Genomic DNA, 15,785 nt, shown 5'->3' with positions numbered 1-15,785 from the left:
ATATTTGACGGAGATAAAAATCCCGTGGATTAAGCTAAAGCTTTGCGTGAATAGTATTACTGATAACGATGTTTTTTATTGTGTACCAAAAAAAATAATAATAATAATAAATGGGAAAAGAGAGGTGAATTGTGAGAAAAATATATTTTGATAATTGAAGTTTACGTATCTGTAGAGAAAATTATTAGTCATAAAGTGCGTCCATCTAATTGTAATATTCATGTTGATTATGCTAGGCCTTCTTAAATAATGCTTTCCAGACAATTTAATATTAATTAACAAGCCCATAAAATTAAAGTACCGTCTATATGTTACAGGCAGATAGCGAAATCAGGCATTTCACGAACTGCCAGGAATTTTAGGCAGATAGAGAAATGCACTTAGGGACACTTGATCCCCCAGGGGCTAGTACTAAACACGGCGGAATACATTTGAACCCCCCAGGGGCTAGTATTAAACACGGTGAAACAGTGTATAGGTGAGTCACTGTTTCGCCGCGTTTAGTACTAGCCCCTGAAGTTTAAAGCAGTTCGCGAAATGCCTGGTTTCGCTATCTGCCTGTAACATATATATATGACAGCTGTTTAATATCTCAAATATTATTGGAATGTAAAAGGATGATAAATGAGAGAACAAAGTTATACTCAAGTTTGGGTCGCGTCGGTGATGACTGTTCATGTTTGCGCCTGGAAAAAATTTATTGTTGGGTGAGAATGTATTATGTATGTATGTATGTATGTATGTATGTATGTATGTATGTATGTATGTATGTATGTATGTATGTATAATTATTCGTGAAGGTGTTGAAAGCTTACTAAAGAAATGCCGAAAGTTAAAAGGACCTAGAATCTCCTTGATGCTGCGGTAAATGAATAGAGGTGGCCATTTCCGCTCTCGTGTGTATTTCTCGTAGAGTGGAATTCCCCGGGTGCAGGGAAAACACGAGACATCACAGAGAAGGGAAGGAAAACCATTAAAGTTTTGTCCTGTGACTTTCCTCTGTCCGTTATTAATTCACTGTTAGGTAACTCTTGAGTGCTTGCCAGTTCGCATGCTGTTGCGTAATCGTATTTTTGAAAGCCGAAATTCTGTGAAACTCTTTCCTCTGTTTTAAGAATTTTTTTATCCATTTCGTCTTATTTTCTTAATATTTTTCCTTGTATGATTTTCCTTCTCTTAAAAGAATAGAATAGAATATAGGATTTAGGCCAAAGACCTAGCGCTGGGACCAATAAGGTCAGTCAGCGCCGAAAAGGAAATTGATATTAAGAAGGTTTGAAAGGCGTAACAGAAGGAAATAATTGTTGAATAAGGTGGAACGTCAGATGGAAGAAACAGAATATGAACGGAGGTACAGTAAAAGGAATGAAAGAGGTTGCACCCAGGGGCCGAGGGAATTCTGCAGACTCTTAAGTAATGCCTACAGTGCACCGAGTGAGTTGTGATGACTGCATTACCCTCCTACGGGGATTCTTCTCTAAAAGAAGCGCCGTAACTTCTCGTACTCGCGGGAACTAGCGAGTCGTGAAACTTCATTTCTGGTGCTCAAGAGGTTTCGTTGAAGCTACTTTACACACGCAGTAATTTAATTTTGATGATATTAAACGGTATTGGTGCGATATTATGTCATTTAATTTTTCGCCTGAGAGTTTTATTCAGTTTCGTGTTTTGCCTTTCTCAGGGTAATGTAAAGTTGTAAGTGTTTGTGATGAGTACCTTTATAATATCATATTCTTCTGTAAAATTTCTTAATGCCATCTTTTGTTTTGCTAGTATCTTCAGCCTTTCCAAGATAGGTTACCTACTCCCCCCGCCCGTCCTGCATGAAAAGGAGTAATGTATTTGTAGCTGATGTTATATTGCTTTCGACTCTGAAGGAAATTTAGTGAGATGATAGGCGTTCTTCTTAAGTTTTTAAATTGGTGTTTGGTCGATTTTGTTTTTGCGTGGTGCCCTGAATTATTTAGTGTATGGAGAGTGCATGCTTTAAATACGTAGAACTCGTAAGGCCTGCTGTACTTTAACCAGCCTTTGTAGTTTTCTGAAAACTATTGTGCCTGCTTTGTCTGTCCGTCCGCACTTTTTTCTGTCCGCCCTCAGATCTTAAAAACTACTGAGGCTAGATGGCTGCAAACTGGTATGTTGATCATCCACCCTCCAGTCATCAAACATACCAAATTGCAGCCCTCTAGCCTCTGTAATTTTTATTTTATTTAAGGTTAAAGTTAGCCATAATCGTGCTTCTGGCAACGATAAGGATATGCCACCACCTTGCCGTGGTTAAAGTTTGATGGGCCGCAGCTCATACAGCATTATACCGACACCACCGAAAGATAGATCTATTTTCGGTGGCCTTGACTATACGCTGTACAGAAAACTCGATTGTGCCGAAGAAACTTCGGCGTATTTTTTTCATGTTATATTTATCTGTTGCTGCATTTACATCTCATTAGGCCATATTTCATAAGGCCAGTATTTAAAACTTCCAAAGTGGGCTTCTCCCTTAAGCCACTAATAATGATCTTTTTTCACTTCGCAGCAGAAGTTTTCCTTTGACTCAAAACTGATTTTGGTGCTTCATTTGTTACATACCACATCCTCGTTTTCTTCTTTGTTTGTAGCCTTCTTTGTTTATATCCTTCTTTGTCATTTCGTCACGGAACGCTTTACGTAACCCTAACCTTTGTTGTGGAGGGCGGGGCGTGGTGAGGGTGGGGGTGGGGGTGTGGATATGCGGGCGTACTGTACTAGTAAAAGGCGTTTTGCACGTCATTCTACTTGGTGGTTTCATCTTCCCCCCCCCCCCTGGCTTTTTACATTCTCTTTCAAAGCGTGGCGCTGGACTGGTGTGTGATGTGATGACTACATTATTTCACTGGCTACTTGTAGTTTCGCAGACTTCTGTCGATGTTGTAATGGTTGGCGTAGAGTATATAGCCTTGAATATTTGTTTTATATAATATATATATATATATATATATATATATATATATATATATATATATATATATATATATATATATATATATATATATATATATTTATATTATATATAATCAGTAGAATAAAAGCAAAAGTTTCATTGGGGGTTCGTTCTTTGTGCGCAGGCCAAAGAAAAAAGCAAAAAGTATATTTCATTTGAGGGATATTTTGTGCGCAGGTCAAAAAAATAAAAAAAAAATCAATTATATATCACATTTGAGGATCCCTGTGCGCAGGTCGAGTCCGAGTTCGTCCTTTTGGTATAAATTCAAAAGTTAGTTCGTTAGCGCCTACAGCGATGATGATGATGATGATTGTGCAATTCTCGCTGTAGCAAGCAACGCTCTATTTATGACGCTCTGTTTTCACGTTGCTTGAATCAGCTGCTAATCATTAGTTCTTCCTGCTTAACGTGGCTTCCGTAGGATCCAATTCTTAATGTATCTACTCTGTGCTGTTGATATCGAAACGTTGGAATCGTGATTGTAAACTTAAAAGCGATTTTACCATGTTTTATAAATATAATGACCTAGTTGTGGTAATTTGTCTTGAATTTAAATTTTATTTGACGAGGGTCACGTAATTTTCCAAAGGCTATTCTGCCCTTAAATGGAAAACTGCAGTGTCTGCAAAATTTTCGAAATTGAGACATGTCACCTATTGGGCTCATGAAACACTAATATATACAAGTTACTGCAGTTTCAGAATGATTCTTCAATGCTTTGTTTAAGGGGTTCCACTTGCAGTATTTGCAAAATCAGTAGTAAGGCAAAAGGGAAAACTTCAGTATCTACCATTTTTCTCAGTTTTGTATTTTTGTAGATACTGCAGTCTTCCATTTCAGGGCAGTGTTTACGAATAGGTTGGTCTGCCAGAGGTCTGGTTTTATGACCGATATGAGAGCGGTCACGGGGAACGGGAAAAACTCTAAGGGTTTCGAAATTACACTTTTAGGGACTGGTTGGCCTTTCTCGCGTGCGTTAATTGTGAATTCTTTGGAATTACATTACAGTGCATATTATCTTCGTGAATGGGCTTGCATGGTTCAACTTCTTATTTTAGCGTCGATGGATAGGTTACACTTCGAGGTGACAACTGTGTAGCAGGTTTTAAATATAAAGTTAATTAGTACTGTATGTATACTTCATCGCGTTTTTCATGTTCTGAAATAGAGTATTATGGCATTGCTAGATCATATTTTTGTATAATATATAAACATATTGGTATTGTTTTGAGTTTTTGTCAGTTACCTTCGTTTTCAGAAGGGAACGTCCGGAAAATTATTTAAAGGAATATTTTGAACAATTGAAATTTTTGCAATCATCCAATAGACATTTATAAATGTATGAGATGCGCCTCACGTTGATATATGCATAACTCCCAATTATGTATTTCATCGGTATTCTGAAGGCATACTTGGCAAGTAATTCTTTTCTTCCATTGCAAGGCCAGACCGTTTCGTGCCATAAACACAGGCACATGATGTTATTCCAGCAGAAGTAATATGAAAGTATGCCCGACGTTTGAGAGCTAATCGGCAACTCGACGCGCCGAGAGGAACTTACATAAGAGGCGCTGGCCATGTGCCGCGGCGTTAGTTACACCTGAGACGTCCTCGTGGCTGCAATGAGAGCTCTCTCCACCTGTGCTTTGATCCCACATAATAGATTCCAGCCATAAAATTATAGTGACGTATTGCATCCAAAGCCTTTCTTTTCCCGTCCAGCGTTCGAAACAGGACAAGTTGGATACAGAATTTTAAAAAAATAAAGGGAATAAGTGAACTATGCTTCGCAGAGCATTCGGAAATAATCCCTAAGTGACAGGCACCGCTTTTTTTGTTTTCCATTGTGTGAACTTAAGAAACCTCGGGGAACTCCCGTTCTCGACTCTTGTCGTCGTCGTCGTCGACGCCACGCAACGCCTCGACGAGTTTTGCGTTCGTCTCTCTCTCTCTCTCTCTCTCTCCCTCTCCGATTCGATAAAGCCTAACAGCCTCAAATCCTAGTAGGCCGTTGCTTCGATCATTTGCTTGTACAAGGGACTCCCAAAAACATCGCCATCATGGTTGCGACATATGGTAAGCTATACTGTTACCTACATGCTGTTTGTTAATGTTTGAATATACCGTGAAAATTCTGGGCTGCTTATGAATGGGACAGTTTACAGCATTAATATTTATAATGACTTCCATGCCTTCCTTTTATTATTTTGTTGCATACTATTTAATTTTGGTTTTCAAATTTGAAATATGTAAGGATGTACCATTTTTATTTGAATTTTTCACAGCTCACATATCCTTGTTTAGGTACACGATGTATAGTTTTGTGAGTATATGTGCAAAGGTATAGAGTATATTATATAAAGTTTCCTAATTTCTTTTCTAATGAGAAATCCCACGGAACTTGATCGGAAGACGTGTGAAAGCATCGGAGGCTGGGTTTGTTGACACGGGTAGACTTCAATGCGCCTTAGATAGAAATCTATGGAGATTTTGTGCCACACTTGAATATTTTCGATTTGAAAAGGAACATTTTTTAAAATGAAAGTTGATAGGATTTTTCGAGTTTTATATATACATATCTTTGAGTAGTTTAGATTCTTTCATTTGAATTGTTGCATGACTGTTTAAAAATACTTTCTCTTGAATTAACACCATACTGTTACTGGGTCTGTTTGCCGGAGTTTTCGGTATATGTTACGATAAATACTCCTTTCCTTGCAAAATCTTTCTTTTGTGTGATGATAAGATTGAACGAAACTAATGTTTAATCATAGATTATGGAGGTGTGTCCCATGAATCTGAAAAAAATGATAAAAACGAGAGAAATTCGTTCGATTAGATAAGATAACTTTCAAGTCTCATCCGTTAGTGTTGTTTTGACTGTGACGACTGACAGAAGCCTTTGTTGTCGATTCACGTCTCCGTAACCGTTATAACACTCGTAGGATAAAACGAGCTCTTTAAGCCTCTGTCGATGGGTCACCGAGTCATATCTCCCAGTGAAAGAGAACGTAGCATTATCTGAATATATTCGAAGTGAAATACGTAGTTCACTTTTTTGTCGCGTAGTGATGAGGCCGCTTCCTTTCCGATTCCGATCTGTGGGTCATGCGATGTTCTCAGGCGATGTTGCTAAGGTCGAAAATGTGTGGAATGGCCATGCGGTTCCTCATCTCTACAGGTGTCGTGTGGGCGAGATGTAACTTTCACTTCCCAAACCTCTCTCTGGCTTGTGTTGGAGCCTGGATAAGTTTTAAGTTGGCATGTTCCCGATATGAACGTCGGTTGAATCTTCTGACTCCGCTGTGGAAAATGAAAATCCTGATTTGTGTTAATTATTCGCTTAGTAGTTTCGTTTCGTTTGGTGTAAATTACAAAACACTGTGAAATTGACGATTTGGTGAAATTTTCCATTTCAGTGAATGCGTTTGGACGGTTTGCGTGCGTAGTTATGCTAGTTCAGAAATATCTGTGGTGATGTTGATAATATTGATAAACGATGTGATATTGATGAACGAAAGCTTATCGCAAGAGATAAAAGAATAAAATCAGTCTAGAATTTATAAGGTGTTACTGCATTTTGTACAGCAGTAGACTTATGTTTATAGATCTGTCAACGTTTACTGTTTTTTTTTCAGATGAAAGAAATACTGTATTTATGAACTGTGAATTAATAGATAAATAAAAAAAACTGTAGATTTGTGGACAGAAATCAGTCACTTACCGTTCCAAGATATTTTCGTTTAAGAGTTACCCGAGTCTGGACTTCATCAGTCTAAGTTTCCTGGCCTCAGTGAAAAAGAAAGCACGAAAATCCTTTCTCTTCTACAACCTTTATATTTCGATCCTTGCACATTACTCTAGTATTTTTATATTAACATCCTATTTTTTAGGATAGCCTAAGTCTGATCCTCAATTGCTTCAGGTTAGGTTAGGCAACCACATCAACCTACAATCAATACTTCCACTGACCCACTCCTTTATTTTTTTCAGCTTTGCCTCAATCATCATCATCATCATCCTCCATCCTCCTAAGTATCCTCTTCCCTCCATGAACCTCATGTCCCATGTAACTCATGGTTGTACTCAAAGTTTCTGGTCAGCAGATTTCATACCTCACTGCACTGCCCTCTTTCTCTGCTAGAGTACTACTTCAGTTTAATGCTCATATTCCTGTTAAGGGGGTGTATTACCCACACCAGAGCTGCACCTTTAGTTGCACATTTAAACAATTCAGCAACTTGTGTCTTGGTTGCAGTTCATTCTCAAAACTTGTCCCAAAGCAGCAGTTCATGATCGTAGCGTAACCATTTCTGAGATTCTGAATCCTTTTCATCCTCATTTTTTATCCTTCCTGTCATTTTTCATATCATTAGCAAAATGTTGACTTACGACCTCATAGCTAATGTGTATCCTGCGGCCTTTGCAGCCTCACATGGTATCGCCTACCGGCATAATGAGGGGGCAATCCACTCTCATCGATCACGGCTAAATTCCACAAAGAAGCATCAGAACCGCAGTGGCGGTAACCATCAGCAGCCTTCCAGCAAAGACACATCACAACAGCAGCAGTTTTACCTTGATTCCAGCGACACTCCAACCTACTGCCTAGATAATAGTTACGTTCAGAGGGAAGACCCCATCGATGATCCTGGCAATAATAACGACATAGACTTGGTTGACTTAAACCAGCTTAAGGTAAGACCAGTACGTACTTTATATTAAAACTGACGGACATTTGTTGGTATATGTGAGGATATTTTGTTTCAGTATTGTTTGAGAATATAAATTTAAGAATTGTCCTAATTGTGGCATTCCAAATTTTCAGATTGTTACTGACAATTCGGTTGCTGTTCCCATCTCGGCATATCCAAGTTCTCTAATCCAGTGGCCTGTTGATGGTTCTACCAAAACCAAACGAATTGCAGAAGTAAAGAAGCAGGTACTTAATATTATCAATAAATTTTGAAAATGAGTTATGAGCCAAGTATTGATGGGGCACCATTTCTATAAACTTTGAGTGCAGATTTTCCAAAGTACTGAGAGATGGAGATTTGATTTTTGGTCTTGTCATTAGTTAATGTATACCAAATGATTTCCTTGTGTTTGCAGGTTAAGCTCTTAGGAAATCTCATCAAGATGACTGTTGGGGGAAATCAGCAAGATGAAGCCCTGTCTGATGATAAGACTCCAACCAACCCACCTCCCTTCTCTGCTCAGGTTGACATGTCCAGGATACCAGTTCAGAGCCTTGCACACACAGCTGATGAATCATCCCAGCCAAAGTGGGAAGATATCAAGACCCATTTACAAGCATCCAGAATGAAAGAGGTAAGTTTAGTTCGATATGATTGATGACTTGTCATACAGGAATTACTAAGCTATTTGGTTAATGCTAATTATTACAGTTTCTGTGTATTACAGGTTTTTTTTTAGAGTAATAATTTAAACTCATTTTCAGGCCAAAAGTATGGTTCGCGAGAGTGAATGGGGTTTAAGCAGTCCTGTACGTGAAGAGCTGTGGAAACAACTATGCCTCTACCATTCCACAGAAAAAGATTTTGGGGATTTTTATTACTGGGACACTGTCAAGCAAATGTATGGCACTACAGGTAAATTATCATATTAGTTACTTCAGTTTTGTGTAAAGTCTGGCTCTAAATGTGAAAGGACATGTAAAATATTTTGGTTTTAAATATATTGTACTACCATGAATGTTATTTCATCAGATTGCTTTGATCTGGGAAGTTTGGATTTTAACTCCCTCGTTTTCTGCCAACAGAGTTGTCAGAATGTCAGGTGCAGCTTCCTACATGCATTGATACAAATTTCTTAATAAGCCAATCGCTATCTCCAAGAGGAGTTTCTGCCTGCGAACGTGTTTTGTCGGTTGTGGCGTTTTCCAATCCTGCAATTACATATGCTCCCTCATTGTATGCATTGTGTGCACTTCTACTTCATTATATGGATGGTAAGTTTCCCCATCATCTATTAATTTTTTGGTACCTTTTTTTTTGATATATTTCTTCATAGAAAAGGAATTTATAAAAATCTGGGTTGTGTGTTCAGTAAATTGGCAGCATTTTTTCCAGTTATTAACGAATGTCCTGTCTTTAAATTTTAAACAGAGGCAGATGCATACAATTGCATGTGTGCACTTGTTGGTGGATCACAGAATAAATTCATCACACAGACCAAAGTTGCATACGAAGCTACTTGGCGAGCTGCCATAACACTCTGCAGGAAACACATTGTAAGTAAAATTAAGCTTCAAGTAACTTTCTTCTGTATAATTGATAAATTATATTTCCGGTTATTTGTGATTTATCATGTTAGGTATGCTTAAAACTGAACATTTTTTTTTTTATTTCGCAGCGTGGTTTTTCAACTCTTGCTAAATTTGGAGTGACTCAAGAACAAATTGATGAAGCTTTCCAGGGATGGATCTGGTGGATCTTGGCTGCTCTTCCTTTGACACATGTTGTAAGTTTGCTTGTTTTTGGATCTTCTGTAGCGAGTCACTGAACATTTAAATTTCAATATTTCTGATGACCTTTTTACGAAAATTGAGTGTTAAACAGTTCTCGATCTTTTTACTCTATAGGTACGTGTTATTGACTGTTTCCTCTTAGAAGGGGCAAAAGTTCTTCTCAGAGTTGCAATGGCTATCTTTCAAATGTTTGTAAAGGCTGTTACCAGAGATTCTACCATGGCTGCCTCTCTTCCAACAAGAGGTCTGAAAGATGCCATCATGCGGTATTGTCAGAGCATACAGGTAAGTTTTGCTGTTCCCTTTATTTGACTCCCTGCCTTGTACACTGTTGTAAAATACAGAGTACTATATAATGTAATTTAATGATGACTTTTTTCTCAATCGTTATTTCTTAGCTGAGGCAATAATTATTGTCTTACATCTTTCAGGTCCCTCCCCAAAAACTTTTAAAAACAGCGTTTGGCATAAGAGGATTCAGAAGGACTGAAATCAACAGAGTGATTTTGCAAACGGAAATGTATCTCAAGAGTCAACGCTGCATGGTCACTTCAGGTAGCTCGTGCAATATTTCGGAGGCTCCGGGATTAACACGAGCAATATCGTTGGAGGGTTTGCCAACTTCCGAGGCCCAGGCTGACATCAAAATGATGTCACATACTCTCACAATCAAAGAGGTATGTTTCACTTCAAATTCCAATAACATAGATATGCTTCACTTAGATTAGTGACTGAGAGCTTTAATATACTTATAGTACAGTGCTGCTATTATATTAATGCACTTACTCTGGGCTATGGAAGGCATTTGGTACTGCTTTTATGTGCTATACATTTTGTTTTCCTGTCCTTACGAGCAACCTGCAGCATCTTGTCTTGCAGTGTTTTACTTTCCCTGTGCATAGAAACAATGAAAGTCCTTTGTTTTGAATAGAAAGTACAGTAATGTTCTTTTTATACAGTCGGCAACAGGAAATTCTCCAACTGTATGTATGATTGTTTTATAATAATGACAATGTAATGCAAATGTAGCAGAACCTTTAGTGATAGACCCTGATCCTTTTAGATGCGTAATTTTGGTGTGGTACTGTAATTTGTTTTGTCTGATGCACATAGTTGACTTGTGCTCTCTTGACAAAATCTGACTTAATTTTGTGACAAGTACTTTTTGGCCACTTTTTTCTTTTTACTCATTAAAATATGCCATAGAAACCAGTTACAGGTATTCATGCAGTTCAGTAATATCTGTCTTAGATCCAGTCTTTGAATGATGAATATTCTCGATCTTACACAGGACAAATGTTGAAACACACTCTATTACTCTTAGTACTGAAAACTACATGTATAGCAAGTCAGTTCAGCCGCTCTTGTTTATTGCTCTTTAAAGATTTTTTAGGTGTTGCTTGTTTTAATATATGTTTTGTCGTTAACCAAAATGCATATTTACACTTCTGCTGCAGTTTCTTTATTATAGGTATCATTTAATGAAAGAAAGCAACTTTAATGTACTAACAAGGAATAAAAGAAAATCCAACTAGATGCATGCACTGGAGTTTCCTCAGTAGTTGTATGTCTATGACACTTCTGTACTTTATTACTAATAAACTATTTTTGGTGTTATGTGATAATGAAAAAATTCGGTTATGGCAATTGAATAATGGGAATGAAGATGGATCATGGGTGCTTCTAAGCCTTTCTTTTCACTGGTTCCTTCTGGGGTATTGTATGTTCTTATTTTAATGGTCGTATGTCTCTCCTGCTCATGCTTTCACAAGGGATCTCGCTCACCTGCCCCTCGTGCCCGTTCAATGGGCCAATACCCCATCCAAAACATCAAATCAATGATTGTCAGCAAAGATGAGGTTTGTCTTGAGATACTGTGTGTTTTAAAGCAAAGGAGTTTGTCCCGTGTTATTTTGCTGTATGATAAATTGGAAATATTAAAATGTGGTAGACTGAAAGAGTTAGCACAAATTTTATGAAATTATAATTGTAGATGTTCTTCTAAGGTGGTGGAAAGATTAGTGTTTTTTATGAATGTCATTTAAGGAGTCTATAGCTCAACTTTGCAAACTTGCAATTTGTAATTCAAAACTACTCTACAGCAGTAGAAATCAGCAGTACAGTATTATGTTTTCCTTTCATTGGAGTTATTCTTTGTGTAAGAAACAGTTTTTATCATCCTCTGATGAAAGTTGCTGTAGACATATTTGTATCTTCATTTTTGGAGAATGTCAGGTTTTACAATATCCATTTTTTTTAGTCCAAATAAAAATGTCTTGAGGTATTAATTTCACTTATCCTTCACCAGTTGCTGACATTGTGGTCATGGTTACCTACAAGAATGACACTGCATCAGCCTACTCTGATTTACACAACAGAAGAACATGGATGCTCCCTAACAACGTTCTTCCAGGTAAAATATTACTCAGTTTTTTACTTTAAAAGAAACTTTTACTGTTTTTCTCTGTTTTTACTCCTGTGAATTTTTTCATATGCTCTTATTATTTCGAATTGGAAATTTATTGCTTATTTTATCTTTTAAAGTTATAATGTTAATGTGATCATCCTAAATTTATGATTCTTGACGTACTGAAAATTAGTTTGCATTAAAATTCTCAGAAATCCCTTTACTAGAAAGCACTTAAGTTCACATGGAAGAGGGGTCATCCCCTTGTATTCAGGTTTGTCTTTGCCTAAACCAAGCAAGCAATTGGTAAAGTATCTGTATTGACAGGTAATAAACTACTGTACAAACTGTGGAAGTTTTGTTTTCATAGAGGAAAAAATTATTTTTCAGCCTACTTGTTGGCTAACTCTTAACTGCCAAACTACCAATTTAGAATTTGTTAGTAGCCTTCCTAATTTTTTAATAAGTATTGTACAAATAATTTCTCTTTTTTCTTCCAGCGTGTAGAGAAGCACGAACCAACTCTCATGTGTATCCGCACTACCAACGATCATGTCTTCGGTGCCTACTGCTCAACTGCTTGGGCTCAGCGGAACATAACTGACGAGTATGGGAATCGACAGACATACTTTGGGACTGGAGAATCGTTTCTATTCAGTCTACGCCCAAGTATTGCAAAGTATCAGTGGGTTGGAATAACCCAACAACAGGAGGAGGCTGGAATTTCAAATGTAAAACATTCAGCTGAACTTTTCATGCATGGAGACAGCAATATGATTACTATTGGGGGAGGGTAAGTGGCATTTTCCTTTTGTGCTGTTATACTTTATTAACCTAATATGATAGATTTTATGTGTGGCAACTTTAGTAATAGCTTGGTTTAAGTGTAGTATGAAAGGTCTGGTCAAGAGTTTGGATACTAATGACTAAAGTAACAGGTCTTCCTGAGAATTCTGTCAATCATCTGGTTATCCAGTTACTTATGAGCCTAATTAAATATGGATGTAGTCTAATGGACACATTTGCCATAGTTGGGGCCAGCTTGTGTGTGTGTCGTTATTTTAATTTTCAATCCATTGTACCAGGCTGGGCATCTCTTAGAATCTGTATATTTAAATTCTTATGTTCATAAGAATACAATATTTTGCCAACAAGATATCTAATTTTAAATATGACTGAAATTTTAATGGATTTAAAAGTAAATCCATTTACTGGTCTTGGTTGAAATCCTCAGCGATCTTCATTAATAGCTATGAAATTAACCAATTATAAAACTAAGCTGAGAATCTTCATTAAATGTTTGAAGCTCAATAGTTTGTGCATTCAAAGCTACACTTAACTAAGTAGGCACTTTGCTCTAGGGACAAGGAAAAACTTCTAGACACTTGACTTAGTTGTAGTGAAAAGTCACAAGTGATTCTTAGTATCAGTACATACATGAAAAGGTGTGCGAGGCACTTATGTTAAAATGTTCTTTTGCCTGGTGAAGGATATGCAATACTACGAGTCAAAATAATCAAGTTGACGATAGTATTTTCATAAGTACTTAGTTTTACATGAAAGTTAATGAAAAATTAGCAAACTTTTATTTACTGTTACCTTACACTGTTTCTTTTCTTTTCAGGAATGGGAATGGCATCATGTTAGATCAGGAACTTCGCTTTGGGAAAACAGAAAATTGTGAAACTTTTAATAACCCTCCGCTTACACCCGACGGAGACTTTGAGGTGAAAGTTATTGAAGTTTACAGTTTAACAAGAGAGATGTAATAATTCTTTTTATTTTTTTATAACTACCCAAAATAATATTTCCTGTTTTATCTTAACATTTGTGATTTAAGTGCTGAGAACTTGACATATTTTTAGAAGAAAAAATGTTTTAACTTTCAGAGTAATTGAGATCCAAGTATGATTATATTTATGCTGTAGATTTTAGATATTTTATTATAGTTTTGTAATATACAGTATTAGTGAAGCATGGCACAGAACAACCGAGAAACTGTGCTTATAATACTCACCTAACCATATCAAGTAAAGTTACCAAGTAAGTTATTTCCAAAGCATTTTTTTACTTAAGATACTCATATTATAATATACTTAACATGAGATAGGGTATAGTGAATGTCTTATAGCACAGACATTACATCGTAAATCTACTTTGTAAGTCTTAATGAGACTGCAGACCTAGTCAGTGATATTTATTATTATTGTTGCCTCACATCCAATGAGTATGATAAATACATATTCTCTAGTTATCAATGGTGAGCAATTTTTTTTTAGGTTACGTGTGTGATTGTCCAAGTGAATATTATTTGTGTGTCTATTAAATTTGAGAATCTTTGCAATAATTAGAGGAATGTAGTTTTGGAGTTACTCTAAATCAAAGCAGCTTACTTGATAATACAGGTATATGTAAAGTAAAGCTCCGTGTTATGAATTAGAGTTGAATATGCAAGTACTTTGTAGTAGCTGCACATAGGTGTTGCCTTATAGACATTAGGTTAAATGTGGGTCCAAATCCACAAGTCCACTGGTGTATATTGAAGGTCAAGGCCCGAGTTAACTTTTAATGCGATTTTGTATGTCCTCCTCCCGATGCAAGAGTAATACCCTTTTTAGATTTGGTTGCTAGGTACCAGTTTTCTGGAGAGTGAAATTACAGAGGATAGGCTTTCCTTTTTGCAGTTAGTAGTGCTATTCGTTGTCGTCTTACGTTACGTAGTTAACCAGTGGACCATGTGTGTGTGTATATTTGATACCGTAATTGACTAGCATGTCAAATGTAGGTGAGGTTGTGCTAAAAAAAAGTTTGATTGTGAAATATGGGAATTAAAAAGTTTATAAAAAACTAAATGGCAGCATGTCATAAGATGCAGTAGTTGTGTAGCAAAATCATTCATTGAAGGTGTGTAGGCGATGGTGAGCATGAAATTTATGGTGAATGATTTTAATCTTTCTTGTATTGGCTACAGATATTTTACAGCTTCTTTCGATAACTGACATGTATAGAAGTAGCTGTACAATTGAAAAATGCCACGTTTATTCAAGTTAGTGTGTTCAGAACCAGAAAATGTTCTGATTGGATGCATTACTGGGTGGTTCTTAATGAATTTATTTCCTCTGCACTTTAACAAAAAACAATTGCAGGCTTTTACTAACTAATAAAAGGTAATTTAGTTTTTTTATGGTATTCCATTTCTCATCTGAAGTGATTGCTCATTTAGGAGAATTAAAGATAAACCAGTCAGTAAAACGTCTTGTCAGAATTGATCCTAATTGAGTTTAGGAAGGAGCTAGTCTAAATTAGGTGTAGAATCTCATAAACAGGATCCTCCAGTGTGATGTATTTCAGTGTCTTAAAACACCAATTTACAATATAAAGTGTTGTAAAATTAATCCGTTTTGCTGTAGCTCTTGACTGTCTTGATTTTGGTTGGATTCTTTGAATTGTGCATGCTAAGCTCATATTCATTTTTCTTCTTTGTACATGTGTCATTTGAGATTGTGATTGTAAAGTTGACAAAGGTTTTCTGCCATAATACTTTTTTAAGATACAAATATCTCACTTGCACCTTTTGAAGTATGTGACAATCCAGTCATGTAGTTGGTTTTACCACATTGAACAGAAATTACAGAGAGGATTCTTTAATTTATTGCATACATATTTACTGGTATGTACCAATAACCAAGTAACATGAATTATTTTGTTTGAAGTCACAGAATATCAAATGCTTAGTTCCTTTGGAAAACATTTTTTGAAGGTAGAGAAGAGAAACACTTTTGTATATATTATTTAAGGCCAGTATCATTTGTTACTGTATATATTTTGTCTATTTGTAAGTGGTAAAATTGTTATTGTTTTACTATTTTATTGTGTTGTAGAAATAAACTTTTTGATGTAAA

At 36.5% G+C, this 15,785-nt stretch overlaps 1 protein-coding gene across 20 annotated transcripts in view; it reads left to right on the top strand.

Moving 5' to 3' along the window:
- Positions 1–15,785, top strand: part of sky (GTPase-activating protein skywalker) — a 314,139-nt gene extending 298,354 nt beyond the window's left edge. For 9 of the 20 annotated variants that reach the window (XM_067107486.1, XM_067107481.1, XM_067107480.1 and 6 more), the window contains 12 exons: positions 7,416–7,684; positions 7,815–7,928; positions 8,099–8,317; positions 8,448–8,598; positions 8,769–8,957; positions 9,115–9,239; positions 9,362–9,469; positions 9,591–9,761; positions 9,908–10,153; positions 11,785–11,889; positions 12,384–12,676; positions 13,508–15,785. In XM_067107486.1, coding sequence (XP_066963587.1) covers positions 8,126–8,317; positions 8,448–8,598; positions 8,769–8,957; positions 9,115–9,239; positions 9,362–9,469; positions 9,591–9,761; positions 9,908–10,153; positions 11,785–11,889; positions 12,384–12,676; positions 13,508–13,652 — 1,725 coding nt within the window. In that variant the 5' untranslated portion in view covers positions 7,416–7,684; positions 7,815–7,928; positions 8,099–8,125 and the 3' untranslated portion in view covers positions 13,653–15,785. Of the gene's footprint in view, positions 1–4,434; positions 5,063–5,858; positions 5,928–6,624; positions 7,685–7,814; positions 7,929–8,098; positions 8,318–8,447; positions 8,599–8,768; positions 8,958–9,114; positions 9,240–9,361; positions 9,470–9,590; positions 9,762–9,907; positions 10,154–10,435; positions 10,460–11,248; positions 11,336–11,784; positions 11,890–12,383; positions 12,677–13,507 lie in introns of those variants that run through there. The other 11 variants (XM_067107474.1, XM_067107473.1, XM_067107470.1 and 8 more) reach the window with 6 other exon arrangements.

This window comes from Macrobrachium rosenbergii, chromosome 8 (genome assembly GCF_040412425.1).
Source record: "Macrobrachium rosenbergii isolate ZJJX-2024 chromosome 8, ASM4041242v1, whole genome shotgun sequence".
Classification (NCBI taxonomy): Eukaryota; Metazoa; Arthropoda; class Malacostraca; order Decapoda; family Palaemonidae; genus Macrobrachium; species Macrobrachium rosenbergii.
Note: the sequence above shows the minus strand (reverse complement) of the source record. Positions and strands in the feature narration are given on the sequence as shown.